Consider the following 13,695-nt stretch of genomic DNA (forward strand, 5'->3'; position numbering starts at 1 on the left):
ATAAGTAATTGAGCTGTCTAGGATCAATTTCTCAACATTAGCTAGGCCCGTATCAAAGCCAAGCCAACAGACGTTTGATTAGTTTTTATCGATATCCTATGTGGAACTCCTTTGAGAACCGTCCTTAAAATATGATCTTACACTCCTGTATAAAAGGAGAAGGTGGGGGGGGGGGGGGTATAAATTGAAAATATTGCCACTTTTCTGAGTTTCTTTTTTAGTTACCTTTTAAACTGTATGTTAACAGATATTTCGCATGTTTTAAAGACATTTTTTGTGTGTAAAATGTATGAAAAACTGACCCCAAAAAAGCCACATTGTAGTTAACCAAGACACGAATTTAACATTTTCAATTGACCTATTAAATTGTGATAGTCAGAACAGAAATTAAATAAACCGGGAACTTTCTCGAATATTCTTATATAACTAGAAATATAGACATGATTTTTAGTTACTTAAACTTTTAAAAATAGAATCTCATAGAAAAAAGAATTGCGCACCAAGCGAACGCCAAAACAAAATGTGCATAATAGTGCGCAATATTATAAGTACTTTATAAATTTACATGCATTTTTTGAGAAATCGAAAATAGCGTAAATTAGTACTTCCGGTCAACGGAAATTACTCAAAATTTGAAAGAAGGTAGAGAATTAGATCTTTTACTTACATGTGAAATTTCATTTATCTATCTGAAATAGTACTCAAGTTATAGGCTTTTGAAAAATTCAAAGTAGAAAAAGTACCACTTCCGGTTATCGGAAATCGCTCAAAAGTTGATCAGGATCTACGATTTTGATAAAATACTTATAAATGAAATTTCATCAACCTAGCTTTAACGGTACTCAAGTTATCGTGTTTACACACAGACAGACAGACAGACACACAGACATACGGACAAGATTGCAAAATTATGTTTTTCCGTATCAGTGAGTTGTAAAACGTCAAGATTTGTAAAAATCTCGATTTTTTTTTTTTTGCACGATTACAAGACTTTCTCTATATGAGAAAGTAAAAATTACAAAACTTTTTAATTCAATAGAAAAGATCAAACCAGATTTTGTCCATTTAATAAGTTTTAAAATGTAATGTGTTGAATAAATTACATTTAATTACATCTAAAATGGTAATGAAAGAATTACAGAACTCGACAAACAGCTTCATTCATCTGGAGGGCAACCACAAAGTCAGTACACCAGCACAAAATATCCAACATCTTTGAAGAGCTATGACTGGTTCTTGTGGACATCTGCCCAGGCCTTCCCAAAGTTCAACTGTTTCACACCAGTGGTGGACTGGGCTACCTATACAGGAAAGAATCCCAGGGGCCACTAGCACTATTGTGGTAATAGAAAATTTAGGTCAGATATGGCTACTTTGTTTCCAAAGCTTGCTAGCTCTGCCTAGATGATGAAATGATGAATAACAAAAAAAAAGTGTTTGTGTTGTATAAGCCTTTGTGCTCATCCCCTAAAAATGGCAAAATAGAATTACAGAATGCAACGTACAGCTTCCATCGAATTGTTTCATATATGTATCATGGCAATTTAAGAACTACAAAACTCAACACACAGTTTCCCTTTAAATACACATCAACAAGTAAAAAGAGAAAATAATCACAGTGAAATCAGATGATCAGTTGTACTAATTACTCAAGTTATGACCATTGAGTAAATCACTTGATTTAAAGTTTTCCAACTAGCACAGTTACACTTACATATATATATATATATTATATATACACATTTACAAATGCAACTCACCCATTTCCCCCCCCCCCCCCCCCCCTCACAATCTATACCACAGTAATGTAAAATTGGTAATAATTCACCAAAAATAAATATTTTTGTTTTCAATACATTGCTCAATACACAGAGTGATTTAACTATTAGGTTGTAAAGTTGAACATATAAAAATACTGGGAAAACATTTTAAAATTTGACATGAGGTCCATGCACTACATTATTTTAATTAACTAAAACAAAACATTTAACATTAATAGTCTTTCATCCTATATACAATCTAGACAGTTATGCTTCAGTTGTTAAAGGTGTATTGTCCAACAAAATAGTAAATACATACATATATAGTTAACTTAAAAATGTATCAAAATACAACCTAAATCACAAGCCAGAACAATTTCTAATGGCCTTATTTATAAGACACTTCAAAACAATTTTATTTAAGACATTTTAAAGTGTTAAGAAGCTACAATTTTAAATATGTAATTTTAACAGCTTTAAGGTTGAAGATATTGCACAGTGTGCCAGAAAAGAGTACTTTGCTTTTTTCACACGGGAGGTATCTTCCCTATTGGCTGAAAAGAAACAAAAAGTCAATTTTTGAAATAAAGATGATAGTATAATGCTATAGTTTATCCAAGTAGGCCTAAATATTGCTTAAAATGTATGGAAAAAAACTAATGCCTTTCTTGATAAAAACTAAAAGATTACTCCTTAAAAATAAGGGTAGCATATTTTAAAATAATTTATTAACGTACAACACGGAAAACTGGTAGACTTAAAAAGCCAGATCTTACCCTAATAAATATATGGGTTGGCAGCATTTTGTTGATGATGTCATCCATTGTCCCAGGATATCGGATCATGTCTAAGTGGAGTCTCGGCAGCGACACCTGCCCTGCCACCAGTGGGAAGAAGTTGTAGTACAGCTTATATTCTTGACTTGGCAGTACTCGGAAATGTGTCTTTCATTGAGGAAGAAAAATTACATTTAAAAAATATTTAATTGATAAATCAATTATCATAATATTCATTGCAATAAAGAGCAAATTAAATATAAATACATGAAGTTGTCTAAAAATTGTTTGTTAACCTGCCAACCCTACCGTGTACCTAATTTTTAGTGATTTCTAAATTTACTAATCTGATGATTTAGTTAATTTTCAGTACTAAGCTATACCACAGTTTTTAATTTGTGTGAAAAAAATAAAGCACAAACTGAAAAAACAACCAATCATGGGAAAATCTTTCTTTTTAATTACTACTCACAAGAATAGGTATAGAGGACGGCTAGGCTCAATGTATTGGGTCAGGCAAGGTTAATGTAAATATTATTTGATTGAGATCCTTCTTACCTGTTTGTTTCCAGAAAACATGAAGTTATCAGTTGACTCCATGCTGATCTGTATCTCCTGGACATACGGTGTCCTGTTCTTGACTGAGTAGCACAGTGGCAAGAGGGTTTTGACTCTTCCAAACGCAGGCAGTGAAACATGGACTGTGATGGGAATGTGCTCAATGTTTACAGTGGGTAGTGGAAAACTGGTGGTTACATATGGTAGATCTCTGCTGTTGGGGGTTTGTCTACAGAAGAAATGAATCACAATAATATTAATATTGTTACTATACAATAATAAATGTAGCATTAAAAAGACAATATCTTTTTTTACTGTAGTTGATAGGTAAAGACTTCTCACCTCCTCCATTCCAAGGTATAAGATCCAAGCGACACAGAAGGCTGTACACAAGCAGATGCAACTAGGCAAATACATTCAGCCCCACAATCTGACTTGTTTAGACGAACTAAAAATAAACAGCATTTAAGGTCATGAAATAACAGATTAAGACTAATACTTTTTTTTTATAAGAAATGAAATATTAACTTAAAAAAACGTCTGATGCAATAAAGAAATCTTTAACAATGCTAAGAATCATGTGGTATTTATTAACAAACCTCCTGCAATTTGAGACTCATATTCATCACAAGCAGTTTTGATAAATTCACTCTGAAAACAAAATTATGAATAAGGTTATTTGGTTTCTCAGTGCAAAAGTTATTTTTTTAAAATGATGGATATGGTCAAGTAATATTTAACATTTGTGACATCTTTTAAATTGAGAATTCCCTTGAGTACCTCTAGCTAAGACAACATTTTTAATGCTAATAATTTTAATGATTTGTTCTTTGTTATATGTAGAACAATTTTTATTGAAAAGATTAACCATGAACAAGAAATGGAAGAAATTTCCAACCAAAAAAAACTTTTTCATGAATAAATTCTTTTCAAGTTGATCAGAAAAATTTTTAACACGAAGGCTCCAAATACATTTTTAAAAAATGTTTTAAAATGTATTTTAAAATTTTAACCTATTTCAGTCTTTTATAAAGATATTCTGAAATTTTCTTAACTGACATTTTAAGTAACCAATTTTAAGATTACAGCGGCTAACAGTCAGTTAATAATATGTATAACTTAAAAGAACTCACCAGTAAGAGGGAACTATTCTTCATTTCAATTGGCCATGGTGATGAGCAACGAATGTCAGTAGTAAGTAGGAATGGGTCTTCTGCATGAACTGCCTCGATGGTCTCAAACTGGTAACATAAAAGTCTTTCTTCAAGATTTCATTAACCATTTTTTATTATACTTATACAAAATCTTAGATTTACAGAATACAATTCTCTAAAAATAAACTAAACTTGTTTAAAGAAACTTGAAAAAGCAGATTAAAAGATAAAAAAAAAGTAAAATTCTGGAAACTAACTTTGATAGACTCCAACTTAATAGAGACATCAAATGGCCTGACAGTTGAAAGATTGATGAGTTCCTCAGCCTGACAGTCACATGTGATCATCTGCCGTCCAATGACAACACCAACACTGTAATTCACCTGAAATTTTTAGTTTTTTAAAATGCTTTTAGGAATTATTTCTGGTTTCAAAAGAAGGGTTGCTACAACAAAAATTATATTAAAGACTTTTTTTTAATAATTTAAACAAAAACTTCAGAAAATATGTTTTATAGTTTAGATATTATAATGAAAAATAGCACTCACATTTGCAATAATTGTTCTGTTCCCTGAATGAAGACATTTCACATAGAACTGTTGGGTAACCTGTAGAAGTCAATGTTTATTATTTTTAAAAACAAAGGTTTGATATTGTATATCAACATGAAATATTCACTTTGGTACGCCAGATTTAAAAAAATAGTAATTTAATAATGGAATACAAAATGAATAGAACTATGATATGAGGATCTATTCTGACAAAAAAGAAAGTTTTATGATTCAATTGTTAGCAGCAACAAATGAACAAAATCACAAGTAAGAAATTAATTATTTTTTTTAAAATAACCATTCAATACTAGTATGGTAGATCTTTTAAAAAGCACCTTTTGTCCTTTCTTGAGGATTCCAAGATCAATTTCACAGTTGGTGGAGGGAGCAGCATCATCAAACTCTGACACATCATTGGTTACTTGAGCTGGGAATCAGATCATTTTCTTACATTATTTTAGTTAAAATACAAAGCATATTATTTTAATTCAGTTTATCAATGATAAATACAATTTGAAATAATTTATTAGTACAATGTATCTTCTATACAGTATTTAAAAAAATAGTACTTGTTAGGCATTTTTATCAGATATACAAAATCAGTTACTTTAACTACTCTTATGGGTACCTGACTCAAGTTAGGGAAAGTAAAGGTGGCTGGGCATTGTGCAGACCATTTAATCAATACATATGTCAAGGTCACAGAAACAGGTGAACTCTACTTCACTTGCGCCATGGACAGTCAGGTTCAAAAGGGAACCTTACTTTTACTTTATTCAGTTAAAAGAATAAGATTAAACTTACTAGAATTGTCTGGGTTTCCTTCCAATTCTTGAAGTCCTAAAGAAACCCTGGGAATAAAGTATAATTGAAACTTTAGTACGACTGTTTGACTGAATGTGGCTTTAAAAGCTAGAGTAAGCATTTTTTGTCTAAATAAAAAGTTAATTTTTTTCCCATACATTTACACATTATCAGGGGATGGGATCTTTTACCTAACATCATGAATTTGTACTTCCTCTTTGTTTTCTATTATCAGCTGCATGGAGTATACTTCATTCAACAAACATGGAGCTTCATGTTCAACTTTAACCTCCAACAAAGCTTTTCTTGGACTAACTCTGTAAATGAAAACAATTCACTTGACATTTAAAGATTGAGAAAATGTTAATTAAATTCATAATTAACATCATTTCCATTAACTAACCACAGCCAATGCATCTCAAAATAAAAAATTATTAAAGCAAAGACCTCATAATATTTTTCAAGTAAATGATGTCAATAATTTAACCATTACACACTTTAAAATTAGAAATCCTAATTTACATCAATTAACAAAATAAAATTTAAAAATGTAATATTTGTTTTTTAAAAAACAAATATTACATTTTTAAATTTAAAAGTATTTTTTTAAAAATAGAACTGCTAGCACTGACAAAAAAAAAATATTACCTAACAATTGGATTGACCAAAAAGGCATCCCAGTCAACAGGAGCACCTGGCACTGTTGGTTTAATGACTGGCCGCGTGGGCCCTATTGGCTGAACTAGGTTATCACCACCACCACCTGTCCATCGTAAAATTGTGCAACATCCTGCATCAGATCCCATTTCTAGTGCAAGTGATGATATCTAGATAAATTAGTTTAACATAGTTACGGTGCAATAAACTGAAAACAAAGCTCTTAATTAGGTCCATCAATATTTAGGTAAAACAAAGTAAGCTCTTATTTTTATCAATATTGAAATTATTTTTAAAAAGGAGAATTATAGGGAGTTAAATAAAAAGGAAGCAGACCAACCTCTATTTGTTTCCCTACATCTTCATTCAGAGGCAGAAAGGAGAATGTAAAAACTCGAGGTTCGTTAGGTTTAAGAAACAAATCACCAGAATCTGCATCATTCTCTGACGAGGCTGCTGTTGCATGTCTGTCTGTCATCATACAGTGGGCATTGTATTTCTAGATAAAAATTGATCAAAGAAAGTTAGTTGTTAAATTTCGTTTAGCAAAGTTAAAAATTGTAAAGCATTTGTTTGTAAAGAAAATGAGCAGATACTAACCTGATTGGTAAACAGAACCAAAAGCTTAGAGAATCTCACTGGAAAAGGGCATCCTACTCTAAAATTTAAAAAATGAAAGAAATATTAAAAAATCAAGTATTATATTATGAAAGAATAATATTGCTTTATTGCATTTTTTTAGTTAAAAACAAATAGCAGAATTACCTATCCTTGTTAGTATAAATTATATTTCTTATTTTAAAATATATTTTTTATTTCTAGTTTTTTTAATCATAATTTACCCAAATATAAAAAAATAATTTACCTGAGACAAACTTCAACAGTTACCCTTTGATCTGCTGACACCATTTCATTCACAAAGCAGGCTTTTGTTTCAACTAAAAGTTTAAAAACACAATATGTTCATTGTGTAACTTTATTTACAATAAACAACAAGTTAAATATTATTAGCTTAACTTAAAGTGATATTTTTTTTAAATTGCTAAAAATTATACCAGTAATACTATCTTTTAAAATGGATTATTAAAGATTCAGAATAAAAGATAAACCTACTAAAAGGAATGAGACCATTCATTTCAATAGTAAACACAGAAGGCTGTGAACGAAACTCCATCCACAGAGAGCTGGCCTTCTCTATGCAGGCTTGATCTAGTCCTGGCTCTGTGTCTGGTGCCTCTTGCTTTTTTTTAAAAAACACACAAAATATACAGCACACATTTTAAAATAGCATTACAAAGAAATGTGTTAATTAGTTGCTACAGTTGAACGAGTTTAAGTTTAATATAGTTAAACTTAAAGAATTGTCTTATCAGTGCCATATTTAAAAGCAACATCTTAATGGATAAATTGCTGAATGGAATCATACTTACAGACATAACTCTGATCAAGTTCATTTGTATTCTGACTTTCTCGTCTTGACTGCATTGAGAATCTTAAACCTGTTAAGGTGACTTCACACAACTTTTATCTGCTGGCCTAACTTTATTAAAGCTATCCGGCTTCAAGATCTCCCTTTACAGAACAACATAAACCCAGGGAACAGAACTTTGAGTGTATAAAGGTTTGGAGGAAATAACAATGTATAAGGATACATCTACCAATAAGCTCCATACAATTGGACACATACTCTTGGACTTTGGCGGTCAGGAAAGCACATTTTAATGAGATTTCCAGTATTGAAGTTAGCAGCTTCCACCATCTCTCTCCCCTGTAGTCCCACATCACTTTGTTCAACAGCCTAGAATCAGCAAAAGATGATTTATCAAACAAATGGCTCTATTTTGATTATCAGAGGCCAGTTTAATAATAAGAGATGTTTGCAGTGCCTTTCCATATAAACACATGAAGTCATAGACAGCAGCATAAATAAAAATAACAAACAAACTACCAAAATATAAAATTTAATAATGCTGCTTAAAAAATTTTACAGAAACATTACTCAAGCTATGATGTAGTATAATTAGCAATATTTTTTAAAAGACACAACAGGTCAAGATACATTTTTAAAACAGAAAAACAATAATAAAGATAAGACAAGATAAGGGAGTAACAAGAAAGCAGCTAGATAAATCTCACTCTGAGTATTCTTGTTTTATTTTATTACTTACAAGAGAGCCTTTACATAATCTTTGGCATGGTAATATTCTTCGCCCATCTGAACCACTGAAAATGTATTATTTCATCAATCATTTAGTAAAATCCTTAGGTTATAAATTAGGGCCTACTGTATAAAAAAATATTTTTTATATAACTTACAAAGACAGGATTTAAATAGGAGAATTTAAAAAATAGCCTTACTCAAAAACCTCTTCATTCTAGGAGATTTGTATTTACGAAACTGTGCTACTGCGCTGCTCAAAAGTGGAATGATAAGCCACTGAAAATATTGCAGAACTGAGTTGAAATGTAGTTCAGTTAAACTTTTAAGCAGATGATTTAATTAAATACCAAATCAAACTGATTTTTAAAACATTATGAATTAATAAAAACAATGCTTAAAAAATGAAAAGTAAACTTATAAAAACATTGAACAGTAGTGAAATATTGACAGAGAGTGTTTGTAATTTCAAAAGAGGACATCTTAACAATAATTTATGTACTAAATTTTATATTAAAACCTACAGAGTGATCAACTTGTCTCTCTTTGGTCTGTAGAGCTAAGATTCCCTCCCTTTCCTTCAACAGATCTGGTGGTTCTATGCCTGGGAAATAAAAGAATACCTTGCCACTTTTTTCCGCCAGTTAACAAATCCAACATTTTAGGAGTGACAGATAACAAATTATTTTTTTAAACAGTGTGAAATTTTTCTCCTCACTTTGATGACCTTGTCTCCACTTTCTTTGACCATAGAAGTCCACTGGTCCTAGGTATTCTGCTATGATTTCAGCACTTTTCATATCTTGAGGTTGCTGTAAGTTGAAATTATTTTAGTAAAAAAATCAACAAGTAGCCTTTTTTTTTTTAAATTATAAAACTTCTGAATAAAAGCTTTATCAACAAGTAGATACATTAACAAAACATTACTATCTATATATATAATTCTCTTCTGGGAGACACTAGTAAACAAGCTGTAAGCGTGCTCCCTACCACCCCACCCCTACATGGTCTGGTGAGCTTTGGTTCACCCTAAATGTTTACAAATCGTAGAGCCGGGTTTAGTGACGGCTATAAGGGGCAGGTAATTTAGTTTGAGACGATTTTAAACTTAGGGGAGGTAACTAAGAGGAGTCTGCTTTCACTGGGAAGGGGGGTAGGGTAGGGGTTGGGGAAAGGAGGGTGGGGGTAGTATTGTCCTCAACGACCTACTGATAGTGTTTTAAAGCAAATATTTTCAGTGGCAGCATTGGTACTGTCGAATTCACAAATTATGAATTACTGAAAAGTAGAAAATAAAACAACTAAATAGCGGCATATGATAAGCTGCGGGTCGGCTCGTATCAATATATTACAAATTGTATGACAGTGACATGAGCAAGAATACATTGAAGGTGAAGAAATACCATGCACAATCCTAAGCACAACTGTTTCCTGAATATAGCATGATTGGCAGCTTGTTGATAGTAGAACCCAGGATGTTGTGTTTGAATGGCTGTCAGTCCAAGTTTGATGGCCTCATCAAATAGGTCACCAAATACTTGAAATCTAAACATTTACATACATCATTACCAAGTAATCAATCATGGAAATGAAAACATGTAACAACAATGCAGCTATTTATTAAAGGGATGTCTTAAAATATAATTTTTACAGTTTTTTCCTAATCCATAACAAAAAAATAATAAAGCTGCCTCTAAATTTTACAAAATATTAGTAGAAAAACTCACTGTTTTGACATCCATGCACTATGTTCAAATGACAACTCAGGAATTCCTGTCTTAGATTTGAAGAAATCTATATGTTTACGGAACTGAGCTATGGCATCCAGTGGGGCATTGTGTTGAAAAGAAAGTCGACAGATCTAAAAAAATTCACAAATATATAAATTTTATTACAAGCGTACTTTTATCCATTATTTTATAAATTGTAAGCACCTTGAGTAAACTATAAAATATATCTTCTATAATTATTCTTGTAACAATTATATATGACAACTAGTATACTTAGATAAATTTTGTTTTTACAAACAATATTAATTATATATTAATATATATATAATTATTATTTATATATTTCTATAAAAGCTAAATAAACTGGAGTACCTTATAATTGATAAACCCTGCAACTGTTTTAATCTCAAGCATGTTAGTGTCATGCATTCTTAAGTCCAGAATATACCCATATGCTTGTTTGTAATGCCTGTTTAAAAGAGAGACAATAGAAAACAACATCAATGTAAAACTGTTATAATTAAAAGCAAAACAAAATTATGTATGTTACATTTTAATAAAATGTAACATACATAAAATTTTTATAAACAAGTACTCACTTAATAGCTGTGTTTGAATCTTGTTTTAACTCATTAAAGAATCCACTCTTAAACTGATGCCTTACAAACAAAAGCTGGAAAAAATGTATTTTTAAATTAATTGATATATTGCTAGGTTTTTGTGTCATAGTGTACTCAAATTCTAAAATGTCCATTCTGTTACCTGATGTGTTGTTTTATTCAGGAAATCCTTGTGAGATTTAACCTTTCTTGCTTCTTGATGGTAGTAGGCTTGGGCTTGTTCAAAGAAAGCATTTTCTAGTCTGAAGCAAAAACAAGTAATGTTTTAAACAATTTCTTAGTGCAAACCTTAAGTAATTATTAAAAATTTTTTTTTTGTAATTTAAGATTACTCTGTGTAATGTATATTTCAATGTGACCCAATTCTGCTCTATCTCTAAATTAGTATGTAAAACAAGTACTTATTGTTTGCAATGTTGTATAAAGTATTTTTAATGTTTTTCAGCCTCACTAAAATTTCAAAATGTCATAGATACAGCACTAACCTCATGGTGTAGCCAATAAGATGGTCAGTGTGAGGCAGGACATACAAAGCTTTAGCAGATATTTCACAGGCAGAACAGAGGGAAACAGCTCTCTCTGCTGCCATTAGGTCTTCACCTGAAAAAAATTATAACAATACATATATCCACACATATGTTAATATTATAACATCAACCCACATATATTCTAATATTAAACATCACTTTTTAAAATCTCTTTTTTTTTTATAGTATTAAGGCACACAGTTTCAATATCAGTGCCTACAGCTTACCAGGGGGTAATGGTGCATTTTTCTGTATCAGAACCACAGCAATTTTAGTATTTCTTCCTTGAAGACTGTTTCTATTTGTTTGAAACAAAAAAAACAAGGTTTAATTATAAATACATTTCAGGAATAAGTAAGAAAAACAATTGTCTTTAGTTCAATTTTTCCTCAAAGTGCTTGATGGACAAGCAGAGGAAACAATTAAATCTCACAAAAAATAGTGCAAATCTCACTATATAAAGTCACATACCTGACAATTTCAAGACGTGTGGCACATTCCATTTGTCTTTCTTTCCATAATGGTTCATCCCAATCAAGATCAAAGAATATGACCACAACGGCAGGTATTTCTTGCAAATGCTTGTGCATCCAATATGTTTTTAGAATTCCTTTTGGTATGTACCACTCATATGAAGATCTCTGAGTAAATTATTTTTAAAAATATGTTTAGTAAATTAATTTAAAAAGATTTTACTGTTCTTAAACATGAAATAAACTATATTTTTTACCTTTTGCTTACACTTGGGATATTCATGGTCTGCCTTACAGACTTTAAACTGAAGAGGGACTCTGTCTGAACGCCTGTTGTTGCAAAATGAATCCCAAATAGCTTTATGAACAGCATTGTAGGTTGTATCTAAGCCTGTTAGAGCGACTAAGCCCAACGGTCGACATACCAGCTCTGCAGCTAGTTCACTGGCCCAAGACATTATGACAGTCACCAAATGAAATCATTCAACCTACAAAAAAAAAAGTTAATTAAACAACCTTTAAATTGATGCAACACATTTGTTGAAATATCTAAACAACTTAAAGCAGATAGCTAAATTTAAAATTTAACTGTTAAACAAGTTTTATTTTAAAACTATTTGACTGAGTCTCTTAATTCAATCTTTAGTTTGTGAGACTTAAATTTGATAAGTAGTTAACTAAAGTGAAATCGCACTGAACTTAAGTAGTTACAAAGTTAGGCCTAAAAGTCTAAGTCCTAAGTTAAAGTATAGGAAAGGGCCAAAGTAATTTTAATTTAAGTTAGTAAACACAAAATAAGTAATATATAAATAAGTAGGGCCTAAGTAAAATCTAGTAGATTAAGTTCTAGTCTAGGTGTGATATTTAATAATATTTATAAATACCACAAAACTCTAAACTAATTGTACCTATGTCATTTAATTTTAAACTAATTTAATATTTAACTTTCTTAAATCTTAATCTGGATTCTAGATTTCAAGTAGTTTTAACTTAAAGTAAAACTAAGACTGAACAGTGAACTAGATCTAATCTAGATCTAGATTTAGATCTAGATCTAGTAAGAAAGAGTAGATCTAGAATCTAGTAAAACTAAGAGAGTTACTCAGAGTCAGACCAATCATTCGAAAGTTGAAAGTAGCACTCAAGTTACTAGCAGACATTGTATGACTGTGGGAGAATTGAATTCTAGTTCTAGAAATCTAGTTATGCTTGTGTGTAGAAAAGTTGGTTTGACTTTTCATTTTGAGACATTTCTGCTTTCATTTTGATTTTTTTCATTTTTTGACTTGTAAAAAAATCTTTTTTTTTTTTTAAATTTAATTTTTAATCGATCTAGTTCTAGAATCTATATTTCAAGCAAAGACATTCATAGTCGCTTACAATTTAAACATTCATTTAAGCTACAAGGCCTAGGAAACATATCTAGATCTAGTAGATCTAGTAATGTCTAGAAATATATTTACGTTTATTCAGTTACAATATTCTGATCTATTGAAATAAATTCAGAGTGGGCTGGGCAACTCACCGGAAGTTATTGTTTGAAACCATCGTGTGGATAGCATAACCATATTCAAAACAAAAATTGTTTAACCAGTTGTGTTTTTAAAAAAAAACATTAATAAAGTTTAATTAAAATTTCGCTAAACTATGTAAGACGCGCGCTGGACAGAGTTTCTTCTCAAAAGTCTGCCACTCCCCCCCCCCGAATCAAATGGAATTTATATAGATAATATATACTTTTAACAGAGTCCGCCCCCCCCCCCCCCGAAAATTTCAAGTGCCCCCCACGGAGAAAAAAGTGGAAAAACACTGGTGCTGGAAATCTCCCGTTAGAACCTAGGACCACGTAACAAAAAAGTCTTATGGACTAATGATGTCTTGGAGTCATCTTACTTCGACAACGCCGTCTTCGCATAGGATAAGTGGT

At 31.1% G+C, this 13,695-nt stretch overlaps 1 protein-coding gene across 3 annotated transcripts; it reads right to left on the reverse strand.

Moving 5' to 3' along the window:
- Positions 1–1,792: 1,792 nt before the first annotated feature.
- LOC131956451 (trafficking protein particle complex subunit 11) lies at positions 1,793–13,312 on the reverse strand. 3 transcript variants are annotated; one of them, XM_059320895.1, is made up of 32 exons: positions 13,294–13,312; positions 12,026–12,256; positions 11,767–11,936; positions 11,523–11,593; positions 11,254–11,368; positions 10,911–11,010; positions 10,748–10,821; positions 10,521–10,617; positions 10,146–10,279; positions 9,822–9,963; positions 9,137–9,230; positions 8,943–9,022; positions 8,619–8,697; positions 8,429–8,483; positions 7,913–8,058; positions 7,691–7,752; positions 7,374–7,500; positions 7,126–7,198; positions 6,861–6,918; positions 6,601–6,759; positions 6,252–6,430; positions 5,795–5,920; positions 5,604–5,650; positions 5,135–5,226; positions 4,797–4,856; positions 4,506–4,631; positions 4,228–4,335; positions 3,694–3,745; positions 3,437–3,542; positions 3,095–3,323; positions 2,537–2,704; positions 1,793–2,314 (listed from the first exon to the last, which is right to left on the reverse strand). In XM_059320895.1, the coding sequence occupies exons 2-32, from the start codon at positions 12,224–12,226 to the stop codon at positions 2,288–2,290; spliced, it is 3,357 nt and encodes a 1,118-aa protein (XP_059176878.1). In that variant the 5' UTR covers positions 12,227–12,256; positions 13,294–13,312; the 3' UTR covers positions 1,793–2,287. The 3 variants fall into 3 exon arrangements, with proteins under 3 accessions (XP_059176878.1, XP_059176877.1, XP_059176876.1); XM_059320894.1 differs by lacking the exon at positions 13,294–13,312 and adding an exon at positions 13,232–13,293; XM_059320893.1 differs by lacking the exon at positions 13,294–13,312 and adding an exon at positions 13,149–13,279.
- Between the last annotated feature and the right edge of the window lie 383 nt (positions 13,313–13,695).

The sequence above is a fragment of the Physella acuta genome, unplaced genomic scaffold (genome assembly GCF_028476545.2).
Source record: "Physella acuta isolate Inbredline_101_S28 unplaced genomic scaffold, ASM2847654v3 ptg001150l, whole genome shotgun sequence".
Taxonomy (NCBI): Eukaryota; Metazoa; Mollusca; class Gastropoda; family Physidae; genus Physella; species Physella acuta.

Bases quoted from the DNA above. Each gene is read 5' to 3' on its own strand.
- LOC131956451 (XM_059320895.1), bottom strand. From the start codon at position 12,226: ATGTCTTGGGCCAGTGAACTAGCTGCAGAGCTGGTATGTCGACCGTTG. The intron at 5,921-6,251 runs GTAATATTTTTT...TTTCATTTACAG, and splicing joins TTGGTCAATCCAATTGTTAG to AGTTAGTCCAAGAAAAGCTT. The intron at 5,227-5,603 runs GTAAGTTTAATC...TCTGATTCCCAG, and splicing joins AGGAAACCCAGACAATTCTA to CTCAAGTAACCAATGATGTG.